This window comes from Chelonus insularis, unplaced genomic scaffold (assembly GCF_013357705.1).
Source record: "Chelonus insularis isolate UGA/USDA-ARS -01 unplaced genomic scaffold, ASM1335770v1 contig_56_pilon, whole genome shotgun sequence".
Classification (NCBI taxonomy): domain Eukaryota; kingdom Metazoa; phylum Arthropoda; class Insecta; order Hymenoptera; family Braconidae; genus Chelonus; species Chelonus insularis.
The window spans coordinates 812,734-830,443 of NW_023276648.1; the positions used below are offsets into that span (position 1 = coordinate 812,734).

The 17,710-nt window shown below is 30.9% G+C and overlaps 1 protein-coding gene across 2 annotated transcripts in view; it reads right to left on the reverse strand.

Moving 5' to 3' along the window:
* Nrx-1 (Neurexin 1) overlaps window positions 1–17,710 on the reverse strand; it is a 763,150-nt gene that overhangs the window by 683,856 nt on the left and 61,584 nt on the right. For both annotated transcript variants that reach the window (XM_035088915.1, XM_035088914.1), the window contains exon 3: window positions 4,829–4,972. In XM_035088915.1, coding sequence (XP_034944806.1) covers window positions 4,829–4,972 — 144 coding nt within the window. The remainder of the gene's footprint in view (window positions 1–4,828; window positions 4,973–17,710) is intronic.

Below are 17,710 nucleotides of genomic sequence, written 5' to 3' on the forward strand. Positions count from 1 at the left end.
CATTCTTGGTGTGAATTCGGTGCTTACAATGAGACACGTACACTATGTATTCCTCCAGAAATAATGGTGAATTTTCAGTGTAACCTCTGGAATACACTGAGTGTACGCATGAATTACACGACGTTGTTGTTAATCTGTAACATTTCCCACTAGAAAGATTTTAATTCATTGCATAGATTTCGTGTTCAATGCCTCATGACAAATTTTATTGTTATAAACAAATGGTGTTGTTCATGACCCATGTTACATCTTCCTTTATGCAGGGTGTGCAGAAAATTGTGTATTGCATACTCATTTATTCTTCCATCTATGTCTCATACTTTCCCTAATTTTTTCTCAGGTAGTCGCTCTCATGCACTTTCTCTCATTTGTTCTATCGTCTATTTTCTCATATTCGTTTTCATACATTTTCTTATGTATCCTACCATTTATTCTTTTATGTCTACTCTTATTCTCTCTCTTATGCAAAAATATGTAAGAGAGTGTGAGATATAGATAAGAGAATGTATGAAAGAGTGAATGACTTAGGTTTACTAGACCAATCATGGCCTTGGACAAGCCAACAAAATCACAATTTCTGAAATATCTGGACACAGTAGTTTTTACAAGAGTAATATGCCTTTTCAAAACATATTCACAACAAAGATATTCATGGCCATCTATGAATGCCACATTAGATTTACAGTAGTTGCCCAATTTAGTACGCCTGTCAAGTAGCGTAACATCAAGCCACAAACTATCATCTGGGACACGAAAGAAGGTACCAAATGGAACACAATTCAATGAAGATTCGTCGATAAGTGATTCAAGGTGCTTGAAGGAACAATTATCTTCTAGTAAATTACCATCGAGGTCCCCAGCAATCATCATTTTTTTGAAATTTGGCATGAACTTGTGAAAAACTTTAAAAAAGTAATGCAACTGGAAGCCCAAAAGCCTACGATAAACACGTTAAAGCAGCAGATAATCTCCAGAGGACAGGATAACATCAAAAATCGGAAATTCAGGATCATTTAAATAGTCAGATGAGGAGATTAATAGAACTTCAGCTTTTAGGGATTCAGAATGCATCAGGTCTCTGTCTCTAAAAATGATAGTATAATCATCATGACTACTTAAATCAACATTATTTGCAGACTTTAGCTACGTATCCATCATATTAGGCCTTATTATTTATAAGAGGCCTGATTTCAGCAACCTGTTTCCATAATTTTTTAGCATGGCCTAGATAACTATTAATGTTTAGACTCAGGACCAAAATAGAGTTTTCAGAGATCTTAGAGTCAGCAGCAGCTTAATGTTTCTTAGACGGATTGATACCAAGTCATTCTAAGTTATCTAAATCTAAATGTGAGTTTATACAAATTTTTTGACTATTTTTATACTTTTTGATAATGATATGACCTCCTCTTACCTAAGCATACCTGAATTTCGAATCTTTAGCTCTAGCTTTTGATAAAAGGACAATTAATGCGATTCATGGTCTGTGATTAACCATCAACGACGCCAGCGAAAACTCCTTTGACTAATAGCCTCGGAGCCTTACGCTTTATTTCAACTTCATGATCTCTAATGATGGCAGATCTGAACCGTAGTATAAAAGAGTGAGACAAGTATTTATTATCACACTCACCGGAAGGCTTAACAGACTACGCAACTGAAGGACGCCCAAGGATATCCAGAGCGACGAGAGAGTTTTCTGAGACATATCCAGCATTCTCCATCGAAGTATCTTCAGGGTGAGCTCGACAACATAATACTATACCTCGAAAGGGCATAGGGCGAGTCCCCGTTAATTAATAATTGTAATAATTAATTAATTAAGATACTTATTGGCCCTTCAGACAATTGCTTTGTTTGCTATTGTAGCCTCGTACCCAGCTAGTGTTCTAGTAATTATTAAAGATTATTGTAAATAATTACAATTGGATTAGTACGATCAATTATCTGTAACTCGTGTAAAAGCAGGTCCGCTTCAGGTCGCGGATTGGTGAATCCTGCGAAATTGTACAATTGATATCTTTGAATAAAGTTTCAGTATTGTAATTTCGTGGACGACAATTCCCTAGGGTTAAGTTCCTCCTGCCTTTTGCATGCTAATTTGCAGAGATTGACCTCAGAACCTCGGAGGAATACTGGAAACCTCCTACGAGTGTCATCATCGTGCCGACAGGTATTTCTCATCCCCGAAGCCTGCGTGCAATCTAATTTGCCATCGCTAGTCTAATATTCGCATCTTTCTCTTGCTATTTGATTCTCTCGTCACACTCATACGTTCATTCGCAACATATTTCCTCTCGTACAACTTTCTCTACCATCACCGGACGAGAAATAAGGTAAGTGGGAAATTACATACATATGTATTAAGCAGAACAATCATAAAAATTCATAGCCCAACTTTAATTAACTGATCACGGATCCGAGACCCTGGAATACCCGGCTATTCCGTTTTTCAACATACAAGTCTTCTGTCACGGCAGAAACTTCTTAGAAGTGGTATAAGATATTACTAAAGTGAAAGAGAGAGAAACATCATATACATTTTCCCGCGCTTTTCCTTCAACATACATCCTGTACCTATCTACTCCACCTGATCCATAGGGACTTCATATAGTACCCAAAAATATCATAGGAATCTCCTTTTTCCCTTATTTTCTCATCCATTTATCTCCATCTTCTTCTCTCACACGCTACCCATCTTTCTCTCCTGGCGCGGTAATCACTCTCTTCGCCAGGAGCCATTTCAATAGATAATACTTATTGTCGTCATCTTAAATATTAGAGTATTTATTAAATTATTCTGCAGCCCTACGTAGACTCATACCATCGTTAATACTTTCCATTGTTTTTTTTGCACATTTTTATTCTAGTAATTATGCAATTTATAAATTCTTTTTGGATCCGACATCTAAAAGGAGTATTATTACGATACAAAAAAAATTTTACTACGTTTTGATATACAAATGTAATTCATGCAATAAAATGTTCCAATAAATTTTCAGTAAAATAAACATCGTCCATTCATTGGACATAGATTAGAAAAATGTCACCAATAAATAAACAAACATTTCTTTAAAAAATTTTGATTATTTGGAATAGTAGAAACACATATTTAATAATTTAATATATATCCAAATATATTTTCACTCTATTTACCTGCGAAAAATATTGATAATATGATTTTTGGCTAGCAAAAAAGATTAAGGACGTCACTTTCCCGTTATTCAAAACAAAGTTTACCGCATGCTATAACCAGTACTTTAACTAAAACAATATTCTGAAACGTTCATGCATTAAGTATTCCAAAAACATACTTGTTTCGGCAACTTAATAAGTAAAGGATGATTTGTTAATTAATAGTTAAAGAATGGTCTTCAAAATATTTAATAATCAAGTAAAGGTTAATATTTCCAACATTATCGACTTTCTTAATTTTTCACTACAGGTTTTGTAGAGTGTGAATGTCATAAAGTACAGAACTTTTTCGCCGTGGGACGTTACCGAGGATGGACGCATAAACAGAGAGCCCTGCCAATTTCTTCTCTTCCAATATCATAACTGGCCAGTTCTGAATACAATTATTGACTTCGGAAGATCAATTTGGGACGAAACAAGTCTACGAAGAATTTTCGAATGTCAGTCTACCACAGAATCATCATAGAAATCTATCTAAATACGGGTAAGACGCATAATTCATATCATTACCACCCCGGAGAGCCTACAAACGCTGCTAAGCGTCCTTCTCAAATCTCCGTACTTCTACATGAAAAAACGAAAAGATTCATTATTAACTTAATTTTGCCGCCGGACTATTATTTTATGTACAATTGACATTTATTTCATTACATATTTTATTTCAATCTGTAATACTTCAAAAATCTTAAAAGTAATTTTCCGTTAGTTATTGAGTACTCAAATCTAAAGCCATTGACCTTGAACGCTTTTCACTCAGATCGTATATTCTTATATACATATATACAGATCGTTTCAAAATATCTTCAATAAACATATTTATTCAGGCGTTGTCCTGTCATAACAGATTTTGTTTATAGTAAATAATTAATTCTTTTTATGTTGTATGCAGTGTGCCAGAAACCAATTCACTTTATATTTTTTGTATCTTGCGAAAAGACCATCACTTGATTTTGATATAAATTATCATTTTCTTTTTATTATCGTATTTTATTCAATTTTTCGATTGTTAATAATAAATGGTCTAAATTTAATAATAATTTTACAAATTTATCCCTTCAAAATCTTGCGAACTACACAGTGAGTGAAGTTAAAATTGAGTAAAGAAATTACTTTATACTGATAATAATGAAGTTGAGACATTCAGCTTAAGTGAATTAAATCTAAATAGTGTTGTACTATGGTCTTCCGTATCAGGTACACTCAGCTTCATTATTGCTTTCCCTATACCATAAAAGCAATTACCAACTGAAATAGATTTTTTTCAAGTAAGGAAGTCAGGTGTCTGCCAAATAAACCCGTCTGGTCAAGTTCCGAGTGGATCAGAGGCCTTAATCTATAGCCAGACATATTCGACAAACTGTAAGACGCAAAATAATGATAACAACAAAAAGTGCTGATCGTCTCTCCGTCGAAATAAAAAAGACAATTTTCTGACAAAATTAAATTTTGTCGCCATGGAAGAGTCATATTTTTGATAGACATTCGACACGTCACAGTCAAAAGAATAACAAAAAACAATTGGTAGTTGTCTTGAAGGAACGGAAACGAAGTCTATCGGGAATAAATATAGACCACTTTTCACGGCCGTACCGACATTCTTACAACGTAGCATTACAAAACGACAATTACTTACCAGAATAAAATAAAAATCCATTATGCTGACGAGATTTGAAGTAGAAACTTATTAATTCATCATGGCTTAAAATTGGTTGAGCTTTGTCTATGATGAACTTTAAATATTCTGTCCCCTTAAAGGCAGCCTCAGCAGGCAATTTATCTGAAAAATTAAGTGGAATTAAATAAAAAGTTAATATCAAAAAGACTAAAGATAAAAAATAAACTTAAATCCACAGAGACAGTTAGATTTTAGTTTAATCTCTTCAACATGTAGAAAGAAATAAAACACTATTACAAAATTGAATTTTTTGCAATTGTTTCAGAAGACGAGATTTGGATATTTAAGTATTTCTTTAATTCGTGTTTTAATCAAAAATTCGAATTTTTCAGAATTTGAAATTGTTTATCGCAATCGAGCTTACAGCAATAAAAACTTGTTGACTGTAATGAATTATTAAAGTATTTTTGAAATTCATTCATAAAAGAATTATGCGATAGTTCTATGATCTTTTATTAAAATCAATAGATGATGCAGAGCAGCTTACGATGAATTAAAATTTTTTAGTAGTAATAGGATTCAATAAAAACTTGAAAAATACAATTTATTAGTATAACAATGGAACCGTCTTAGATAAATCGCATAAAAATATTTTGACGCAAATTTTTACTACACACACTTATATTACCTCAAGAATGTATAACAGTGTAAACAACCTGAGTCGAAATAATGGGCCATCTCCAAAGTCTACTTTTACACTTAGAAGACTTAAATCAGTACTTTAGATATTTTGGAATACTGGTTAAGGTCTCTAAGTTCTATATTTTCTCATCTAAAAATAAAAATATCAATTCAATCGTGCAAAATCGAATAGATGTTTCAATTATAATCATAATGTTGAGAATTAATTAATTCTCAAATTTGAATTTGCCAGCTGACAGGAACTTCGGCGGCCATATTGGGACTGGGTCGATAACCAATCGACCCAATAATCAATAATTCTTTATCTAGTCACTCATTTGACTACTTTTGAGTGTCCCTTTTGACTAATGAAGTTCCTGTCGCCATTCTTTCACTGTTCTCGTTCACGTGTACACGCCATTCTCATTCATTCTTAACGAATCTTATAATTGTGAGTCAATCATCAGTACTAGTGCTATTGTAAATCATCAAAAAATTCAGGCTTTACGCTAAATCTATAATCAAGTAATATTTCACGATAATTCATTGTAAATTCAAGACATTTCATAAAATTCATTTTGCATTGCATTGATAGGCTAACGCCACGTGCACAATCATATTCTTGCTCAACTTGAGAAGCGTGCTGAGCTCGTGTGGGAGGTCAATAATACTGAACACACCAAGTTGAGTATTTTTTAGACATTCAATTCACATTCAGTAATTAAAACTAGACATTCAGTGATTTTGAGCGACATTCAGTCTTCCTAGTGAACAACTCAAGTTTGTCAGTGTATTTAGTGTACCTGTTAGTGCTGAAAATAAAGATATTTTATTTTTGTTATAAAACCTGACTTCCGTTTGCTCTGTTCCGGCACAATCATCCCTATCCTTAAACGGTTAGGTTAATTCACAAGTTGAGATTTTCTCATCACATAAAATGGTGGAATTCTTATGAAACATATGTTTTGCCAAGTTTAATTATTCAATAATTTATTTTTACTTCATGTTATTTAGTTGCCTGAAAAATTTCCTATTGCAAATTTGCGAACTCATACAAGAATTAGTGCCAACCACGAAATATATCTATCATCTAATACAGTAGCGTACATAATAAAGATAAGTAAGACTCAGTCATCACTAGATTTAAAAAATGCAGTCAAACTTACTCTAATGGAAATATATGGTAAAAAACTTAAAAATTATTGTGCACTCGGAAAAGTTGGTGATCGACCCAGAATTGACCCTGAATTGTTCGAAGCTTTCTATGGTGAGTAACGTTTTCAATATAATATTGGTCGTAAATTTCTCCTTAGCATTAATAATATTCTGAATTATAATTTGTTTACAGAATGGTTAAATGCGTATTTTTCTGAAGATGATCGAATCAAAAAATCTCATTATATAAAATATATAAATAAATTATTCAGGGAATTTGAGGAAAAAGGAGAAAGATAATGATAAAAAAGTAAAGAGTACTACAAATAAAGAATAAAATAATTCATTTTCAACGTAATTAACAATTGTCTTCACATCAAAATTTATTAAAAAATAAATCGAAAAAACCATTATAAAAGGTATTTTTTAATGTTTTCAAATAAAATGACTATTATAGCAGTTGTTGATCAATATTTATAAATTATATTTAAGTTTTCATAGCTAACGTTGTGATGTTACAACTTTGTGTACGAAAATTTTTAAATAATTTTTAGATATTAATTAATAACTATAATAATCGTCAATTTGTGAATTTCAAATTTTTTTAAACATCAGACCTATCAGGCTTGAATCAGAATTTCAGTTTCCTATGCACTGTACTTGTAGATGTTTAACAGTGTTTCAAAAACCTAGTTTAAATTTTTGCAAGCAAAAAAGAGACATCCGTGACGAATTGAAGATTAAAGCAGGCTTTTAATTCTATATAAATAAATGACCCTAAGTACTGATTTTATTCTTCTGAGTCTACCGGCAGAATTAGTAGATGTATAAGTTTTATAGATTTGAACCAGGCTGTCATTTTTGACTCGGGAAACAAGAGTTTTAATTCAAGTGCACAAACGTGCGTTTGACTACCTCTAACATCCACCCCTAGCGAATCGATTGACACGGTACAATTAAGTATAAAATAGTATATTTATGTTGTGTTTAAATTACACCTTTTTGTATTAAAATTATACCTAAATATACTGTGTAATTGTGCAAATTTTCACCTCAAAAATACTCATAAATTTACTCTTTTATTCGTTAAATTTCATGTTTTGGAATTGAGGGAATAGATAGCCAGCAAATGGTGTTCCAGAGTGTTGTATGAGTAACTTCTTAGGACTTCTCTTAAGTGCTCAAACACGTTGCGTTGACAGTAATCATTATTTTGTCGATGTAATAATACATGTATATTGTAAAATAAGAACAAGTAACAACTTTGGAAAATTAATAAATAAAGAAAAAAGTTTATTAAAGATTGACAGCAATTAATAAGAAAGAAAAAATCCGTGCGGTCAACTCAAGTCTCAGTCAAAAACTGGAGATAAACAAACTCTCCCCTCGTTGCTATAAACAATTTAATCGGCAAGCAATCGTCGTTAACTAACAAACTGTCGTTAGTCTAATAGTCATTAGATGGCGACATACAAATATTTTACAATATATTTATTCGTGAATTAGTGGAGTCAAGTGATCACCAGTGGTGACACACCCAAGAGACTCAAGCTCTCAATTACTCATTTATTAAATTAATATTGTAATTTTAACCTAGCCAGTTTAATTCAATAAATTGTTCAAGGTCATTTCTAAAATTAATTTCTTATTCTTTTAATAGGTAGAACTTGATTTTCTCCTACCTGGCGCCCGAATTTATTATGAATTGTATTATTATCAATCGAAATTTCATTAATAATTTATGAGTTATATTAAATTTGAATTTCATTGCCTCAAATTTAATTAATCTCTGAAATTAGATAATTAATCAATTTTTAATTTCTTTCTAACAGTAGACACTGCGTCGAGGCACAATAGTCGACGCAGATTGAGAAGTATCCTCTGACTATCGTTACAACGTGAATATGTTTGTTTACAAATAACAATAAATAAAAATGGTTAGAGAATTATGTCAAAGAAGGCTAGATTTGAATAGTACTTATACTTCAAGTTTACTGTATTGATAATTAAAGTACTTTATCATCATAATTTCCAATAAATTTGGTTCAATTTTTTGTTCAATTCTTATTTAAGAAAACTATTACAATGCGATAGAATTACTAAAAAAATAATATTGTAAAATATAGTGAAATAATAACTTCAAAATTTAAGAAGTAAATCATTTATTAACTGCTTTAAATCAACAAAGCAAGGCGTCCTGTCAATTCAAATCTCAGTCATAATCTAGAGATAAACAAACTCTCCCCTCGTTGCTATAAACATTCTAATCGTCAAGCAACGTCAACAACTTACAAAACTGTCATTAGTCTGAAAATCATTAGATGGCGACATACCCATATTCCACAATTTACACACGCAGAGAAATGTATAGTAAAAATTACCCTCAAAATTACTATGCAGTTTGGTAATTTTTTCAAACTTCACAGTAATCATCCAGTAAACACTGTAACATTGTCATTGTATATATTACATTACCAGTGTTACATAATTATACTGCAGTAATGTAACATGGAAGTAACATAGATGTTGCTATTTCTTACTTAGCAACATAACATTGTTACATCACATGTGTAACATTTTAGTGGCCTATTTGTTATATCACAGTTCTGTATTTGCAATATTTTTGCATCGTAATAAGTTTAAAAAGTACACAGAATACAATATTGTGACATTGCAGCAATATCCTCTCCACGTTAGTAATATATAAGCAACATTAATGCAATGTAATGTCTAAATGTATTTTTAATTATTTCATATAATTATTTAAAATATATTTTAAGAAAAGCTAAAAATGAATAGCGATAAACTTAAGGATTGAGGTTAACGATTATTACTCAAGTTATTTTTTTGAGTTTTCCTAAGATTTCGTTAAAATAGAAAGGATTTCGAAGAATAGTGGAGGAAGTCATTTTTTAGATATTTTATTGCTTTTGGAAAACCCACGTGGCGAAAAGCAATAAAACTCTAAAAAAAGAGTACGTGACATAAGAAGAGCGTTAAGCTTTTCCAAAAAGGGAAAAGACCATGCGAAGGGACTTGTGCGCGCCTGAAGCAAGGGACTTCTAATTATGTCACATTCGACTAAATAAATACGTAAGGTTTGATGCATCAGTCAGTTGTCGAAAAAGTAAGATCGAGATCAGATCGTCGTGGAACATCTCTTGAAATCGTAAGTCTTGAGTATTGTATTGATAATACTTCAAAGTTTGTAAATTTTTGTATGAAGTTTATTTGATCGTCAAATTATTTTTAAATTGATATTTAAATTAATTCGCGAGAAAAAGTGAATAATTGCGCTGACTGAAACATCGAATAAGGACCAATTAAATGTAATTCATCTCGACCAGAGTAATAGGAATCATCTGTTGATAACGTTTAAATTGTTGTTATAATTTTTCAATAATTCTCATTCAATAAAATTTTGTTATTGTTTTTTATATAAATCACACATTTTTACTTTCTCTATCGAAGATCCCCTCATCCCTGTCTATTGGTCGAAAGGCTAGGACTAAAAAGAGGAACTTAAAGTCTCTAAGGTTAAGCATATGGTTTACATATTGACACCTTTAAAGAGCAAAATTACATAACAGCAACATTACTGTTACATAAAAAATTTCATAGAATGCTACATAACACTGTTACATTTCTAGGCCATTTTTTTACGGTACAGTGATGTGTCAATAATGTAATTGTAATATTTCCAAAAAAATGTTCAGTAGATAACAGTAAATTTAACACATAGTATAATGGCAATATATTACTTTTTTTCTTGTATTCTAAGTTTGTTATTTTTTTCTACAGAATCTAAATAACAATAATAATAATTGAGATCAAAGTATTTTTACACGTAGTTATGATTAGTCATTCACCATTATTATTGCTATTGTTTTGTTTATCTTCATCGTCGATGGCACCATTAGGTTCCTGAAGAGTTTGATCCTTTTTAATTTTTCAAAGTTCTCTTTTATATCTTTAGGTTCCAAACCGAAACTAATCTGATACAAGTGATTTAAATTTATTCTCTGTTAATCTTTTGTGCTAAACGATGGTGTCTATAATCATATTGTAAAATTTTTCAATGATTTCTTGCACAGATGCAAAACAGCTTACCTTGTACTATTATCAAACAAAAGCCATTACCTCTAAATGTAGTCATGAACTCCATTTCTTCGAGCTTATAGTTTCCTTTGCGTCCTAACCATGAATATTTCTTAGCTACTTGATTTGAAAATGTTCTCTGACACACATTTGTAACGTGATTTTCATCAGTTTTTCCTCCTACTTTTAAAATAAATTTTTTCTGAAAATAATGAAATATATACGTTTATTAACAATTACTTCTCAGAGGAATAGTGATAATTAAATAAAATATTTATTTAAAAGGACATAAATATGAGTATATAAAGTTCGTGGACAGATTGGTATGAGAAGGACGTCTATTGGTAAAATGAAATTCCAAATTTTTTTTTCTATAATTTACAAAACAAGCATAAGTTCGTATTATAAAATTGTAATTCATTATAATGCAATTTTATACAATTGACAGATGGAATTATATAGATAGGTAGACTGTAGTCAATATGCATATTAAACTCTATAATTACATTGAACAGTAAATCATTATTTGGCACGTTATAGTCTAAAATAAACTTTCAAAAATGTAAGATCGTAAAAATTTTTTAAGTGATTATTTAAAACAAATCGTGATGAAAAAAAGGCTACAAATTCATGACTGTATGGTGCGTGTAGGTTAGAAAATCATTTTTACGCTAATAATTAAATAATTTATTACAATTTAAGGTACTTACATTTTTTCTGACATCTTCGATGAACGTATACATTAAAATCGATGAATTCACTTTGGAAACTTTTTATTTTTTCTGGAAATCTTAGTTGTTTTATTCATTAATACAATGCGACATACGCGAAAAAGTTAACCCGCCAATTTGTTTTCGTTTCCTCTAGACGCACGCGTGTTAATAATACCTAACAGTACAGCGTTACTATCAAAACGCCGATAGCAAAGCAAGTTTCATGGTGTAGTCACAATAATAAAGTTTTTACCAGAATTTTATTTTAAAATTAAAATGATATATTATTCACTTTTGTTCATTATTGTAATATTATCTAAAAAAAAACTATTTCTAGAGCATTAATTATTGAAATTATAGAGTAATTACTGAAAATGCCTTTATAGGTTATATATGCCACTGTCAACACAATCATTGCGGTAAGTAAAAAAAAAATTTATCATAAATAATGAACAATTAGAGACTATTAGCCGTTTTTGGTACCGTTCACACAATCTCTTCTGTTTTTAAAAATATTTTTTTTTTGTTTGAAAGAAAATGTCTATTAATATTTAAATATATCATAATTTATGATGAAGTTACTGAAGTAACAAAAAGACAATCTTTACACACAGAGAATATGAATCAAACAACATTTATAATTGAAATCTATTATTCTTTTATTTCCAGATTATCACATGACTCCTGATGCTTGTGAAGAATGGATTTATAGAAGAACTAATGAAAGATTTTCAAAATTATAAAAACTTTTGGATCAGGATCTTAAATGTTTAGTTGTTAATAATATCAAAGATGGCACTTTCTCAATGTGTTTTGAGAATGCGCAAACCAATTCGGCATCTATCTAAGCGTCGCTTAAATCAAATTATAGCTAATAATAAGCAAGAGTTTAAATATTTTATTGGTCAATATGTTCATAGAAATACTTCAGAATACGACATGCATGTTGACACATCTGATGAACAGTTACATATTGATTTCCTAGAACAACATATATATAATAATATTGGTGTACCTCTAGATAACGATTATTTATCTCAACAAATTTCTCCACGTATAATACAAGAAGTTAATGATACCCATACCGATGAAGAATCTTATAGAAATTTCGAAGAACAATATGTAAATCACAATATTGCTAGAGCTTTCGATAATTTTTTGGAGAGAAAAACCATTGATGGATTAAATACGCAAGATAACATGCAGTCAAGTCTGAAAGAAAAACTTTATTCCTAGGTAAAAAGTGAAAATATATCTTTGAAAGCCACAAATTTATTATTAAAAATACTTCGCAATCATGGACATGAATCTGAATTACCTAGTGATGCACGAACTTTATTAAGAACTCCAAGAAATGCAGCAAAAGCGATCGAAAAAATAAATGGTGGTTTATATATGCATTTTGGAATCGAAAATTGACTTATACGATCAATGACGAAATATTTTAAACAGTGTCCAGAAACTATTTATTTACAATTAAATTGTGATGGCATGTCTTTAACTAAAAGTTCAGGGAGTCAACTTTGGCCAATTTTTTTATTAATTGATATGAACATAAGTACCGAACCTTTTATTGTAGGCGTACATCACGGAGATTCTAAACCAAATGACCCAAATGTCTATTTACAAAGATTTGTAACCGAAATGAAAGAAATTATGAGTCATGGTATCACTTTTCTTAACAAAAAATGTAAAGTGAGTATTTCTAAGGTTATTTGTGATACGCCGGCGAGGACTTTCATTACTTGTGTAAAAGGTCATTCGGGAAATTTTAGTTGTGCCAAATGTATTCAAGAAGGTGAATATGAAAACCATGTCATTTTACCAGAAATACATTCTAGGCTCAGCACTGACAAATCATTCAGTGACAGACAACATCCAGAGCATCATACAGGGGATTCTATTTTAGAAGAACTAAAGATTGGAATGGTTTCGCAAGTAGATTTAGATTACATGCATCTGATTTGTTTGGGTGTAACAAAATGGTTTATCAATATATGGCTTAAAGGTCCTAAAAATCTTCGGTTGAAAAATGATCAACAAGCTTGTCTGGACGAAATTATAAAAAACGTTAAAAATTCTATTCCAACCGAAATCTCAAGATTGCCACGAAATTTATCAGAATATTCAAGATGGAAAGCAATGGAATTCCGTCAATTTTTATTGTATGTCGGACCTGTAGTTTAACAACCATTTCTTGATCATAATTATTATGTAAATTTTCTAAACCTTAGTTTAGGAATCAGAATAATTTGTGATTCCGAATTGTGTTTAGAGATGTACAATGATGCAAAAACTCTGTTATTAAATTGCGTAAAAGATTTTACCGATTTATATGGTATTGATCAGCTCACTTATAATATTCATAACTTAATACACTTAATACACAGATTTTTTCTTATAGCAGCGTTTTTCTAACAGAAAACATAATTACTAATTGTAAAAAAAATTCATTGATATATTATTTAAAATGAATAACTTTCACGATTATTGTTTTCGCTCTCTCGTCAAGTAATTTTTCTTCTTTTTGTTAAAGTTTAGCTTCAGGTTCAACTAAACTGAATGTTCATTGCTTTTTTACTCTTACTCTCTTCTCAGTACTTATTATTTGTTGAAGCAACTAGTGATTCTATTGGTGATATACTTATAATGCAATTAAAGTAGAACTGTCAATTTTAGAAAAATACAATAAATTACTACTAATACACATTATTGTCACTAGCAACGGTTCACAATTTTCAATAAAATTGAAGAAGTCATTAGTTGGTATTTTTCCCACTCGTATAGACTTATTCCTTATCCCATCCTTATTGAAGTTAACACATTGCACTTGGTAATTTACAATGCTTACTAAAACAAGCAATAAGACTTGATATTCTTTATTGAAAATATATGAATTTTTGGATCTATATCTATGTTAAACAACGAATGTATGAACTTAACACTAAGATGGTACTAGTTAATAGTTGTTTTGAATTCAATATAACCTAAAGTGAGGGTAAGATTGTTTTATTTATAACCATTTAACTGATAATAACTATAAAGATGACTTCAATTCATCTATTACAATAAATAAAATTATTATAATATTCATAACAAATTATTTTCTTGTTTGCATCATTTTTTTTTAGTCCATGCTTCAATGATGGTTTACTCAGAAGTATTTTAGAAAATATTTCCTTCTTTATCTTATATATCATTTATGTTACAAATCGAATGTATTTTTTTCTTGCATACCACAAAACTTTTTGGAACAGGAAAATTAAAAAAATTAATTTTCTATTTTATATTTATAAATTATATTCTGATATATTTTGGTATAGTTTGACATTATAGATGAGTAAATATTTCAAATATTATGTTTATACATCGAAAGCAAATAAAAGTACTCGTTATATATGGGTAGTTTACTTCTTTCGTGTCTATAATTACCTTTAATTGCATTTTGTATCTTAAATTCCATTCATTTCCATTTATAAATAATAAATGAAATATATATATATCTGAATATTAGCTTAGACTTGATGAAAATTGAAAGAATCGTCTAAATAGTGCATTGAAAAACATCCGAACAAGACATGTATCCATTTTCTAGAAATAATATCTTAATTTTGAAAAATTGATAAGTGATAATTTGTAAAATACCTGTACTACTATATGAATTTTTGATTTCTGCCTGTCTGTCTGTCCACGCTGATCTCCGAAATGGCTTATCCGACTGCGACCGAATTTTTCCCACAAGTAGAAAGCGTTGTCAGAAAGGTTATAGGTTACTTTTTGTTCATATTAATCGTTTACAACAATTGAATTTGTCATAAAAAATAAGAGAACGGGATCTAATCAACATATTTACGCTGTAATGGCGCGGAATTGAAGTGTTTGAGTTTTCAACACTATGATTTCATCTTTAACTCGCAGTATTAAATTAATTGAAAAAATTATGTACAAAATTTGATTGAATTTTCATGTTGATAGTTAATTTGTCATGAATCGAAACAATACTTTCAGAATTTCATCATTGTTAGTTAATATACATTGTTATGTACAATACAAAAATACTTAAAAGGCAGAAAATAGAAAATGTAATAAGTAGAGTGATAAAATAAACCGTTAGATTAAAAATCAGTTAAGTTCAGTCAGTTTCTTTTCGGGAATGTTCAAAACATTCATTTTTAACAAGCAGATTTCCACGATTTTGTCAGCGTAATGCGTGTGATTACGTTGGAAGAACTGAAATTTATCAGTGAGCTTCCGTTTTCTATCGTATACAACGAATTTATGAACATAAAGAGTATGTTTCCATACTATTTACGTACTTTGTAACACAATTTCAACAAAATGGCAAATTACCCGTTAATCGAGCTCTGACACATTGAAGATATGTCTTCTTCCATTGTTTATAACAAATTTAATTGTTTTCAATGAAAGAAGTAGGTTTTTATTTATATTAGATAGTTTGTAACTTAAAAACTAAACCTTGAAAAACTTAAATATGTTGCATAGAATCAGTTTTCAATTGTTTATAACAATTTCATTTGTTATTAACAAAAGGAGAACGTTTTTATTTAGAGTAGCAATAGATACTCGGCTCTAAGTCACCGACATATTTTGCCTCCAACCCAACTGTTGCCCCACGTTCAACTAGCGCGCTCTTGCGGCTTGCATTTACAGTGCACAGCAGCCCACTTAGTAAAAGGAAGATCGCCGAACTGGAGTGATAATGTCGAGCTTACAGACGGGAGCATCATAAAACATCTGGATGCTGGAGAGTCATACCGATATCTAGGACAGGCACAAACTCTTCTACAGGACGTGTCTGTCATCAAAGATACTTTCCGCAGTGAGTACAAGTGGCGACTTAAGAGAATATGGGACTCTGAATTATCAGGCCCTAATAAAGTCGCAGCCACAAATATGCCTGTTGTCTTAGTCTTGCTATACCCATTTGGAGTTCTTGAATAGCTCCGAAAAGAGTTTGAAGACCTGGACATTATCACAAGGAAAGTGATGACATTACCCTGTAGTTATCGCCCGCGGTCTTCTGTCCAATGCCTATGCTCCCTATGTGATCTGGGAGGGCGTAGACTACTAAGTTTAGAGTATCCATATGACAGGTTAGTGATAGGCCTGGCTTATGACATCTATAAGAGCTCTGATCCTCTTCTCAAGTTCGTGAACAGCTTTGAACTATTGGGAAGGGATGCGTTCCTATATAGAGCAGCATATCAGGCAGCGCAGAACCTTGGCTCAGTTTTCGACCCTAGCAGCCCAGACGGTCTAAGGCTTTTGCCATTGACTGGAGGGCAGCGAAAGGTCAATATAAAAACAACCGATCAGTACATTCACCTGTTGACGTTGGTGGTATTCACATCATTTTCTGAAAAAGTGAGCATTCATCCTCTTGGAGAACATTGGAAATCTATTCCTAGTCTAGTGGGGGAACCCCCCAGAATTGGTTTTTAATTAACTAGTGACGATCAGTTTAAATCATTGAAAAGTGTTAATAATACTGTGCATCAAGAATTTAAAAAATTACATGGAATAGTGTTAGGAGTTTTAAATAATGTAATAGATTTATCACATGACAAAACATCATTATTGAAAGAAACTTTATCTACTTTGAGAAAACAGATACACGATGTAGGAGATCCAGTATCTGGTGAAATATCATCATCATCATCATTGAAGGAAACTATATTTACTTTAGGAAAGAAGTTGAATAATTTTGAATAAAAATTAATCGCAGAAAGAATTTTTACTGATTCTAAATTTTCAAAATTTGATGCCATTACTGATTTAATGAAATCACAATTGAATGTATGTCGACAATAATAGACCTTCCGAAAAATCAAGGGAACAAAAAGCACTCTTGAAATCATCACAATCATTGATTTCTTGCCTAGTGGTCTGATCTCAAATAATGAATCAAATAAAAAAAATTAAGAAAGTACTTCCCGATGAGCTGCATAGACCTGCAAGAAAAAATTTCAATTATCGAAAATTTCATTTACGAGGTCTTGATACCCAATAATGGCTTGAACTACTCCAACTACAATCGACAATAACGAAATTTGGAATCTCTGCATTGTTACTGAAAAAAAAATAAAACAACAAAAATTAATTTCGATAATCTGGATCCTTCTCCTTGGTTATTCGTTTTTTCAACTTCTTTAATTGTTCTTTAGCTTCGAAAATCGTTATTTCCGACTTTTTAGTCTATCAGAATGAACTATTTTCGGTTTATTCTTGATTA